At 44.3% G+C, this 12,404-nt stretch overlaps 1 protein-coding gene across 1 annotated transcript in view; it reads right to left on the minus strand.

Moving 5' to 3' along the window:
* The window catches only part of LOC138768212 (uncharacterized), a 40,006-nt gene that overhangs the window by 3,824 nt on the left and 23,778 nt on the right, over window positions 1-12,404 (minus strand). The window contains exons 2-3 of the mRNA XM_069946372.1: window positions 3,095-3,236; window positions 1,934-2,075 (exon numbers count right to left, since the gene is read on the minus strand). Coding sequence (XP_069802473.1) covers window positions 1,934-2,075; window positions 3,095-3,098 — 146 coding nt within the window. The 5' untranslated portion in view covers window positions 3,099-3,236. The remainder of the gene's footprint in view (window positions 1-1,933; window positions 2,076-3,094; window positions 3,237-12,404) is intronic.

Raw genomic sequence — 12,404 nt, forward strand, 5'->3', positions numbered from 1 at the left:
AAACTAAACAAACATGTTATTGGAAAAATTCTATTTTTTCATTTTTACTGTCTTCTTTTGAATACTTTCCTCTAATACCTGTGGGGTCAAAATGGTCACCACACCCCAAGATGTATTCTTTGAGGGGTGTGCTTTCCAAAATGGGTTGACTTTTGGGGGGTTCTATTCTGCTGACACTACAGGGGCTCTGCAAACGCACCTGGTGCTCAGAAACTTCTTCAGCAAAATCTGAACTGGAAATGCTAATAGGCGCTCCCTTCCTTCTGAGCCCTGCTGTGTGCCCATACAGTGATTTATGCCCACATATGGGGTACCGTTCTACTCAGGAGAACCTGCGTAACAAAGTTTGGGTTGCATTTCTCTCATGTTTATTATGAAAATGAGATACTTTAATCTTAAATATATTATTGGAAAATTTCTATTTTCCATTTTTTTCCGGCCTAATTGTGAATACTTTCCTCCAGCCCCTGTAGGGTTAAAATGCTCATTATACCCCTAGATTAATTCTTTAAAGGTGTCTAGTTTCCAAAATGGGATCACTTATGGGGGTTTCCAGTATACAAGCCTCCTAAATCAACTTAAAAAAAAAAGAACTGGTCCCTAAAAAAATCAGTTTTGGAAATTTCATGAAAATTTGATAATTTGCTGATACGGGGCATTTCTAAGCCCCGTAACACCCTAAAAAGTGAAATATGTTTACGAAATGAAGCCAGAATAAAGAGGACATATTGGTAATGTGACTTACTAACTAATTTTTGTCATGTGACTTTCTTTTTTTAGAAGCAAATAATTTCAAAGTTCGTAAAGTGCAAAATTTTCAAATTTTTCATTATATTTTGATGTTTTTCACAAAAAACACACAAGACAGTGACCAAATTTTGCCACTAACATAAAGTACCATATTACGAAAAAACAAATCTCAGAATCGCTAGCATACGTTAAACCATCACTGAGCTATAATCGCATAAAGTGAGACAGATCAGATTTTGAAAAATGAGCCTGGTCATTAAGACCCAAATAGGCTTGGTCCCTAAGGGGTTAAATCAAGTGCAGAAGCTGCACTCGTTCCATCCATGGCAGGTCCCGGCTGTCAGTGATAGCCGGGCACTCATCGCAACTGCCAAGACCCGAGCTGAACATGGATTGCAGCAGTTAACCCTATAGATGCTGCAATCACACTGATCGCAGTATCTATAGGGCAGGAGTGTATACTGTATATTTAGTATTGCTACTGGCATCAAGCTGGCAAAAAAAATCACCACATGAATAAACCAGCACAGTGACTGCAGAAAATTCCAATTTAGAAAGATAAAAATGATCAGTTTTTCATGAAATTTTCACAAAAAAAATAACTGCACCAAAAATCACTAACCTAAAGTACATCATGTCATTAAAAAACAGCCTCAGAATCCCATGGATGAGTTATAGCATCAGGGAGCTATAACCACGTTAAGTGAGACAGACCTTTTTTAAATCTGACCTTTCTGGACCAGTCTTAAAGGGGTTAAGGATGACAACTATGATCCATCATATTACAAAAGCAATAATGTTTAACAGGTATGGCAATATTAACACCAACATATGGCACAGACCAAGAAAACAACTAGAGGTCATGTTCGCTATGGACTAAAAGCTGTCCATACACCTTCAATAACTGACGACCAAACGTTCAGCCATTTTCCCCATAGGCAGGAACATTTGGCATGGCCAAGCGTTCTTGTGTTGTCTGTGGAGAGGAAGAGCTAAGCAGTAGCGCGAGTGCTCTTGCCGTGTCTTTTCTCTCTCTGAACAAAGGGGTTGACTAAGATTTTTCCATCATGGCCAATCCCTATCAACACCGACATCTCTTGGTTGCTTAGGGCTGTCCCATCACGTTTGAAAGTTCGTTTTAGAAATAAAAGTCACAAAAGCAAAAAATTTTAAGCAGACTTACTCCTGGCGCCTCCTGGCAGGCAAAAGGAAGCTCAACTGCTCAGCATAACCCATATGAGGAGAGGCACCACTCTGCTCCTGTTGGCTTTGCACCCTGGTGAACCAGTTCCGGATACTCTTCCACCTCGTCTGAACTTTTTTAGCTGAAAATGAAACACAGCAAAAAACACTACTACAAAATTAATTAAAAAGGGGCGTCAAGATAAAGTGGCCATTACTTTGCCTGATAGCGAAGAGACAGTAGACACGGATATAGCTTGAACACCCTGTAGGACAGGCATGTCAAACTCTGACCTCGAGTGCTATTATAGGAAATAAATTGTTTTCCTAGAGCTGGCCAGCTGATAGGACATAAAACAGCAAGTTATAATATGGGTAGCCTGGAAGGCCGCCTATACTATAATCTTCTGTAGGATGCACCCAGCGCAGGCAGTATGTGTGATGTCACCACGCTGCCAGGGCACGGCCAGGTGCATCCTGCAGGTGGAGGAACCAGGAAAGGCAACTCCAGCCCAAACCACTATGTGGGGCACTATTTGGGGGTGTAGTTACTATGTCGGGGGGCTATTGATATAGTTAATTACTTTCTGGGGCACTGACTACTATATGGGGCACTATTGAGGGGATCCGATTATCGTATGGGACACCAATATGGAATTACCTAATGCATGAGGGAAATAATGGGGTAACTACTGTGTGGGGGCAACTACGTGATGGGGCAGTATTGTATTAACAATCGGGGCTAAAGACGAAAGCATTTTTTACCATCTTGGGCAGCTTGTATATAGGTGGGTAGGAGGTGTTATAAACTCTAGATATGACATTGGGGGGCAAGTTCTGTGGACAGCCTGGGATCCATGGTACATTTCATCCACATCACTGTCGTACATGCCACCCATGACTGCCTATCTTAGAGGAGCCAGCATATTAGGCTGCAACCCAGCTATCCCCATAGGACACCGGTACATGCATCAGGGGTGTTGCACGTGAAAATGATGTGGACGCTTCCCTGACAGTGTCAGGAACACTGCACACATGTTAAGGTTGGCCCATGACTTTGTAGAATTTTTTACAATTTTGGGCCACTGTCTATATGATTTTGACACCTGCTGTAGGTCGTTCACAAGGACATAAAAGTTGTGAGATATCACGTAACACCTACCCATGTGCACCTGGCCAGCATTGGTAAACCGACCCCAGTCTGGTACCACAACTGCCGCAATGGCATACCATGCCTCCCTTTTCTGGCGGCAGTCCCTGTATCCAGTCTCTGTAGGGTCCCATAGGCAGGGGCGAGCCTGCACCTAAAAAACATAAGAAATAAGCATGTAAAAAAAATTATATTATAAAAAAATTCAAATAAATCTAATAAGGGTGGCATCACATATAGCTTTTGTGTAACTTTTTTTGGCCTCCAAAAAAAATGTGAAAACAGAATATCAAAGATTTTATGCTGGATTGGTATTGGTGGGAATTGAACCCAAGAGATCAGCAATGCAAGGAACAGAGCCTTACACCTAAGACAACATGCCAAATCTGAAGGGCCTCATTGCCTTTCTTTACACATCCAATGTGCACTGTATTTATTGTTAAAAAAAAAAAACACAATTGTCCATTGGTTGTGGTTTTTTTTTGTCTTCTTAACATAACAATGCCAAGAGTGCATGCTAAATGGGTTCAGACCCTTTAAACACACATTTGCAGTGGCTTTTTATTATTGCAATGTATTTAAGAAAAACACAATAATCCAGTTCACATTCAGTGAGATTTGACCCCTCAGCTTTTTTTTTTCTCTTAAATTTTGATTTTGTTGCCACTAATTGCAACACAAAAGTGTGACTTATAACATGACCAAACGCAAAAAATCTACAAGAATAATATTAGAAAAATAAATTTTTAGCATGGCAGACTAAGGCTATGTTCACACACTAAAATTGGGAATGTAATTGACTGAGAAAATTGCAATAGCAAAGATTTGCCCAGTTTATGTTTAAACCCCCTCCAGCAAAAATACTGACATAAATTTAACCCAAAATATGTAGTGTGAACAAAGGCTAAGGAAAGACAACCTGTTTAACCTCTACCAAAGAAATTTTGGAGACATTGTAAAAAACAACTATGTAGGGGATGTTAAGAATGAACACATTAGATCCCAGTAAATCCCCCCCCCCTCCCAAAAAAAAAAATTCTAGAGCCCCAGTTAGTGTGTGTCTAAAATAATTGGAAAATAAAACAAAACATCCTCCCATGTCACGGTTTTGGAGGCATTTACAAACTACTGTATTTTTCGTTTTATAAGACGCACTTTTTTCCCCCCAAAGTAAGGGGGAAAACGCAGTGAGTCTTATAAAACGAATGTGTCGTCGCCAAGTTTAAATAGATGCAGCTCTTGCCTCTCCCCCCACAGAACACAGCGCTGCTGTGCTGTCTGACCCCCAGAACCGCTCTCCAGGTCACAAGCGTCCTTCAGCCCCGCCCTCAACCGCCCACTAATCCAGCAGCCGCACCTACTGATGGTGCTCCTCCTTGCCGCGTCCTCCAGCTGCCGGCAGACAAGACATGCACCGCTGCTGCCTCTCTGCACCACAAGGCCCTTTGCGCCCGTTGGCCTGAGCTCTGGGGGGGCGCCCTACAGCCTGGACTGTATGCCGCCCTCACCCGCTGATCCTGTGGTGCCAAATTCAAAAAGCCGCCTCTCCTGCGGCTCTCCCTCCGCCACAAGGGACAGCAATGCTGGCCTGAGCCCAGGGGAGCCTTCCACAAGGTGAAGCTAAAGTAGCGTCAGCTGAATCAGCTGCTACAGGAGAGGGTGAGTGAATGTCCTGCAGCCGCTGCTTCAGCTGACACTTGTCATGTCCCATATCTGTGCGCTGCCGCCTCTTTCCTCTTGCTGACATGAGGTGCAGCACTAACCCAGCATAAGTGACCCCCCCTATCAGGTTGTTCTGGGAGCAGTGGTGCCAGGGAGTTAACTCTCTGCAGCCTTTTACAGCTCATTAAGGGGTTAACTCTGGCACCACTGCTCCCAGAACAACCTGATACATTGGGTATACTACACAGCTGTAACTGCAGTTTAGCTCCTATTCACTTGAATAAGAGCTGAACTGCAGTTAACTATCACCACCCCTATACAATGAACGGAGACAAAACTTCCTTCACTGAGTAGTGTGACATTAAACAGCCTTTTCCTATTTTCCTCCTCTAAAACCTAGGTGCGTCTTAGGGCTCGTTCCCACTGAGGAAAGGTAGCGGATTTCCGCGACGGAATTGTCCGCCGCGGAATGCCGTTAGCCTCCCGCTCATAATGGGAGTCTATGGGAGGCGCGCGCTCCTGCCCTGTCCGCGCTGAAGAATGAACATGTTCATTCTTCAGCGCGGACAGGGCAGGAGCGCGCGCCTCCCATAGACTCCCATTATGAGCGGGAGGCTAACGGCATTCCGCGGCGGACAATTCCGTCGCGGAAATCCGCTACCTTTCCTCAGTGGGAACGAGCCCTTATCATCAGGTGCGTCTTATAAAGCAAAAAGTATGGTAAATAAAAAATAACTATAGACAAAACAATCAAATTAAATGTTTAAGTTAATTTCACTAATAAAAAATACAGAAGCTCTTCTTACCTCGGCTATAAGAGCTCCAACATTGATAGACATTCGCGGTAACACACCTCTGCCTCGTCTACCTCCCAGCATCCTGCTGCGTCTTTGGCTCTTTGTTTTAGATATAAATACTTGGGCCTTGGTTTGGGATACGATGGGCCTTTTAACACTTTTTTGGGTGCGGCTAGTAATTATTTAAATTGAATTTAGGGGGAAAACAGTTGATTGACAGCCATACTGGTGCACAGAGAGATCTATCTGACAGATTTTTGACGCCAAAGCCAGGAACAGACTATGAACAGGGAACAGGTCATAAAGGAAAGACTGAGATTTCTCCTCTTTTCAAAGCAATTCCTGCCTTTGGCTTTAAAAATCTGTCAGATAAATCTCTGTGTAAACGCACCATAGGATGAAACTAAGGGTCCATTCACACAGAAAGATTATCTGCCAAAGATTTGAAGCCAAAGCCAGGAATGGACTATAAACAGAGATCAGGTAATAAAGGAAAGCCTGAGATTTCTCCTCTTTTTAAATCCATTCCTGGCTTTGGCTTCAAATCTTTGGCAGATAATCTGTCGGATAAATCTTTCTGTGTAAATGGACCCTAATGCTGGGTTTACACAGAGCGATTATTTGCCCAATCGCACGATTAACGTTTTCTAAGTAACAATTTTTCTTTTATAACGATCAGCGTTTAGATGGAACGATATATCGTACAGAAAATTCGTTTTCCGATCGTTTTGCGATCACTTTAGCCTATCTCGCACATAGGTAAAATCAGTGAACGACTGTTTACACAGAACGATCGGCAAATTTTTTGGGAACAAGTTAAAAGATCAAAATGAACGATTTCTCCCTCGTCGTTTGCTGCGTTTACACGTACGATTATTCAAATTAGATCGTTATCGTGAAAATTCGCACAATAATCGTTCCGTGTAAACCCAGCATAAGTGTAAGCACTTAAGGGTCTATTCACACGTCAGTATATTTTTCACTCCTCAATTTAAGTTCGGTATTTTTCATCCCCAATCTGCAAAATCCCATCCGTATTGCGTCCGTATTTTTTTAATGAAAATGTGTACTTGATAATAATAATAATAAACTTAATAATTAATAATAAACGAGTCACTATTTGCATTTTTTTGCGGATCGCAGCCGCAAAAATGCGGATCCCATAGGGTTCTATCGGTGTGCCCATGGAGGAATTTCAGTCTGCACTAGGCCCTGCCCTTTTTCTTTATGGCACGGATGACAGCGTTGTACATACCTATGGAATACGTGAATTGGGCCATTGAAATACACTGACCCTATTTTCTAACCGTAATTGTGGTCATGTGAATAGGGCCTGGGTTCACACTGCAGTTTTGCTGTCCGTATAGCGGATCTGTTTTTAAATCGTTATAGCCAACCAATCGTTATAGCCAAATAGCCAACCATGTTTATGTGTATGCTAAAAATTTTTTTGTAAAAAAAGAGATGCATTTCTCTACTTGTTTTTTTATGACAGATGGCATACAACTGCATCCATTTTTGCGTCCTTTTTTCCATATAAAATGAACAGCAAAAACACAGTGTGAACTGAGCCTAAAAATAACGGCCATTGTTTTCAAAATAACGGCCACGATTAAATGAACATTATTTTGACAGCTGTGACAACGGACGTTGTTGTATACACTGTGGGGCATATTTATCATTCTTTTTGCTCCATTAGGCTTTGATCACACCGTTGAAATGGCGGCTGTTTTTATTGGACGCCCATCCTTTAACAGCAAATAACGGTTGTTATTTGCTGGGTCATCTCTATGATATGTCAAAAGGCTTGTTACAATAACAGTGACACGTATTTGTAGTTTGTAGTTTGCAGCGGATTTTACGCAAAATTATACCATTAGGGTCCGTGCACACTACGGAATTGCAGCGTATGCCGTCGCTCGTCCCCGCACGCGGCGGCGAGCATTTCTGCCCATGCCATAGACACTATTCTATGCACGGGCGGATTACGCATTCCGCCAAAAGAATTGACATGTCAATGAAATGTGCGCCGCCGCGTGCGGGGACGAGCGACGGAATGCGCCGTGGGTTATACGCGGCAATTCCGCAGTGTGCACGGACCCTTATAGTCTATAGCATTCTCACAGCAGTATTTTATTCCTGCTCCAGCCAATCACTGGCTGCAGTAAGACAGCTTAGTGATTGGCTGAGCAGGCCATCAATGAGCAGGTAACCAGAGACGCAAGCAGGAGCGTGACGAGGAAGCACGGGCAGAATCATGGGCTGTTTGTTATTTTTTCTGACACAGCAGCTAAATAGTTAATTAAGGCTATACTAGTACGGAGTAGAGATGAGCGAATCGCTCATCTAAATGAATCAAAGCGCTTTGTTTGATCAGCGCTCAGCTCATCAAGTTGGCTGGCTGTCAGCGCTGGTCCGCATCCTTGGCGCTCCACCCTGGGTGCTGGGGAAAAGCTGGATACAATCCTGGGAAACTGGGAGAAGTTTCCCAGGATTGGATTCAGCTTTCCCAGGATCCTGGGAGGAGCAACGCTGAAAGCCAGCTGACTTGATGAGCGGAGAGCTTTGCTTCGAGTGATTTGCTCATCTCTAGTACTGAGCAACCAAGCAGACTGCGCTGTGAAGCTCGCAAGGTAAAATCCTCCGCAAACCTGGTATGTGTTCATCTAGCTTTAATAAAAACAATATTGTGTGTCAAATGGTGCTACATTCCTTTCCGGAAAACTGGATCCAGTCCTGGGAAACTTCTCCCAGTTTCCCAGGACTGGATCCAGCTTTTCAAGGCACCCGTGGTGGAGCAGCTCAAAGGCAGCTGGCGTATAAGCTGACTGCTGGGCAAACCAAGCGCTTCACTTTGTAATGTAAATTCGCTCATCTCTAATGCTGATCACATAGAGGGTAACACAACACATTTACACATCTCTACATGTAACAGATGGTGATGATGACGGCTGATTAAAGCAAGGACTGCACAGACATCACTAATGGTGGCCGCGTACACGATTATCAATAAGTGAGCAGCGATCTGCTAGATCGGCACTTGCTTATCGAGCTTATTACATGGCTCAATAATCATGCGGGCAGGACTGCACGGACATTATTCCTGTGGTGTGGGAAGGACTGGAGGGTGTGTGTAACAAAGGCTCCAGGCTAGGTACAGACGAGAGGGACCAAATATCCACGCACCAACATCCCTTCATCAGAGGGTACCATTATACAGAAAAAGCAATAGTAAAAATGAATTCAAACACAAACGTGTTTAGAATATTTAGCTATCTGAGATGTGGCCACCAGGTGGCACCACATTATGTGAAGCATTGGGGAATGCTGTAGCTAAATGTTACTGCCTCACTTCTAATAAATTTGTAGTCAAGGAAAGCTGTCATTTTAAATGAGTTCTAAAAAAAAACAATATTGCTGCCAGGATTTTGGACGTTTTGCATGTAAAAAAAAAGTCAGGACAATTCTCATGTATATAAATAAAGCCTAAGTTATAAAATACCAAAAATCATAGTATCAAGTCCATTTGTTTTCAGAAAGTATAGCAAAGTGTCAAATTACTACTCCGAATGAGAATTTATTTTATATTTGTGACTAAAAGTGTGACCAAAGGGAAAAAAAAAAAACTGCACGGTGCACCTCCTAAATATAAAACTTCAAGATGTGCAGAGTAGAGATGAGCACGACTCAAGTTGGATCACTGGATTTGAATACCGGTGGCTGAAGAAGTTGGATTCCGTCCCAGGGTGTCCTGAAAAGCATGGATACAGACATAGGCAATAGGCTGTATCCATGTTTCCCAGGACTCCCTAGGGCTGCATCCAACTTCATCAGCCACTGGTAATCACATGCCGAGTGTCACGGCTGTGGCGACGACCCGTGCTCCAGGCCACTAGAGCACCCGCTCCCCCATGCTATGCGGACATCTCCTTCCACGCTCCTGCTTCCTCCTCCTCTTTCCAGCGCGTGTGATTTAAAGGGGCAGTACACCCTTGTTTATTGCGCACAAGCACTTCCCTACATAAACCTGTTCCTGCCCTGACTTCCCTGTTGGAGCCTCTGCTACCCTAAGCATTGTGGTCCTGTCCGTGAGTCCTGGCTGAGATTCCTGCCGTGTTCCTGCCTGCTGACCTGCCATCGTATCTCCAGCAGCACCTTGTCTGCCACTACTAGCAAGCCAAGCCAGGGGTAGCGACCTGGGGGTCACCTCCTTCAGCAAATCCAACCCACCTTGTGGTGGGCTCTGGTGAAGACCAGCGGCCCCTTAGACTCCGCTCCCCGGTGCGGCATACACCATTGCTAGTGGCGGTTCAGTGAATCCATGACTTCAGTTGTTACACTGAGCGCTCTTACACTCTCATCTTATACCGCTTATGACTATATTTACATATGTAGTTTCCCAGAGCAGATTTGCCACTTTGTTTTAGCACAACCTGTACTCGGGTGTTCCTATGTATTACTATGCTCTGGACTGAATGTTGTTTTCTACCCTTTCACCATTTGGTGTATCACTCTCTTGTATGTGTTGCACAGCTGAGGGTATTATGGTGTCCCACCACTGGTGTTTTTCTCTTCTTCTGTGCACCTGTCAAAAAAGCTTTTCTCTCAGGTTAAGTGGTGGATGAAGTATTAAGTTTCCCCACTGGGTGTCAGTGTTTCTTGTATGAATTCTATTGCACAGCTGAGGAAGGTCATGAGTTAATGCTTATGTGTGTACCATGTGTTCTGTGCTGACCACTAAGGGGTGCCCTTTTTCTTCTCTACCTATCCTCTCTCTTCTTTCTCCTGCACACACTCACCCCCACCACTCACAGGCAGGCACACAACAGGCCCCTGTGGGAGGAGTTTCACTGGTGGAGGAAGTGCAGGGCAGTCCTACTTAGATTCTTATTGAGAGGAGACACACAGAACCGGGTTCCTGCAGGGGTTGAGACAGGGCCTGGCTAATGCCAGGACCCCTGTCAGGGACACAAGTCACTTGAGTCTAGCCACCAGTGTGAACAGATGCAACTAGAGACCAACAGTTCTATGCAAATAGCCACTCATACTTTGCAGTGCTAAGCACACACAAGGGAGAGTAGTCACCAAGGAATACCCTGACCCAAGCCAGGAACAAGTTGTAAAAGTGCAGGGCAGTATCCTGGAAAAGATAGGAACTTGTCTCAGTAGGACAAAGCACCAGTATACAAAGGTCTACATATCCTATTGTGCAGTGCAGGTAACTGGAAAGATTTGGACACCTAGCTACATCCAGATAACCATGGCTGGGGCTCATACTACCCTACTGGGACGGATTCTATGCTACCAGAGGGCAGAAGGTGATAAGACAGTATCTAAACCTAAGTACGAGTATCACTTCACTTAAGATATCTCTCCAGGTTCCGGCAGCGTACAAGGCTACATTGGGTTAAGGCTCCTCTGGCAAACTCCTCTCTACACTCTACTCTACAAGGACTGCTGCAACTCTTCTCAAGCACCTACCTCCAGCAATAAGGTACTCCAGTATGTGTAAAGATTATTTTCTCTGAAACCATACACTGTAACCTGCAAAGTTCTACAGTAAAGCTGTTATATTTTTATATAAACGCATGGGACTGTCTTATCTTCTGTCTGCACCTATGCATACACCACCACACACCTTGGGTTATTTTTCCCCTTTCTATGGGTGGCAGTACTAACAGAGCGGGTAGGTCAGTTGCACTCCGGACTGCCATTACAAGAGCCCAAGGGACCCACTACAACCCGGCAGGTTGCCGACTATTAGGGGAACACAGCCAGCCATACAAACAAGCAGGTACCAACATCACACCTATGTGCTGGACTAGCACTGGCATCACGACAACTAACACCTCCGGCTGAGCTGACAAACACCAGTACCTAACCTTATTGTACACCACAGTTTAACAAGGGGTTAAAGGGGTAGTGCGACAGTAAAGAATTATTCACAGAATAACACATTACAAAGTTATACAACTTTGTAATGTATGTTATGTCTGTGAATCGCCGTCCGAAGAAGATGTCACTGACTGAGACGGGGGTCGGCACGTGACAGGTATGTATAGCGCACCACACTTCCGGGTCTAGCGTGGGTGGTGGGACACGGGGAAGGGGGCCATTCACAGACATAACATACATTACAAAGTTGTATAACTTTGTATTGTGTTATTCTGTGAATAATTCTTTACCGCCGCACTACCCCTTTAACTGTACACTTGTTCTCATATTGTCCAATCCTTACACTGGCTACCACACACCACACTGGCCTATCATACACTCAGGTCCTGTTTAGAGATGAGTGAACCTGGAGCATGCTCAAGTCCATCCGTACCCGAACTTTCGGCATTTGACTATCGGTGGCTGCTGAAGTTGGATAAAGCCCTAAGGCTATGTGGAAAACATGGATATAGTCATTGGCTGTATCCATGTTTTCCAGACAACCTTAGAGCTTTATTCAAGTTCAGCAGCCCCCGCTAATCAAATGCTGAACGTTCGGGTTCGGATGGACTCAAACCCAAACCCGGTTCGCTCATCTCTAGTCCTGTTCCTTCCAGAAGCTTCCCCACCAATAGAAGACAAGTCCCGTCCTCTACTCTAAAACTCCCTGTTAGTTCTTGGGTGGGGCAGACGGCTAGTCTAGAGAGGTGGAGAAGTTCTAGCTAGCGTGTGTTACAAGAGTTATGCAGTGGGGTAACTACCTTATTTTGTCATCTCGGGGAACCTTGAGTGGCTAGCTTTGCCCGGTTGTGCAACCCCAGGGCTCATGATACCACACCTGGCACTCTGTGATCTCTTCCTGCAGAAGGCAATATCTCCTAAACCGTGAGTACGAGTATCTTCTATCAGGATTTCTATGAAGCCAAGTC

Source organism: Dendropsophus ebraccatus, chromosome 11, assembly GCF_027789765.1.
Source record: "Dendropsophus ebraccatus isolate aDenEbr1 chromosome 11, aDenEbr1.pat, whole genome shotgun sequence".
In the NCBI taxonomy this organism is placed as follows: Eukaryota; Metazoa; Chordata; class Amphibia; order Anura; family Hylidae; genus Dendropsophus; species Dendropsophus ebraccatus.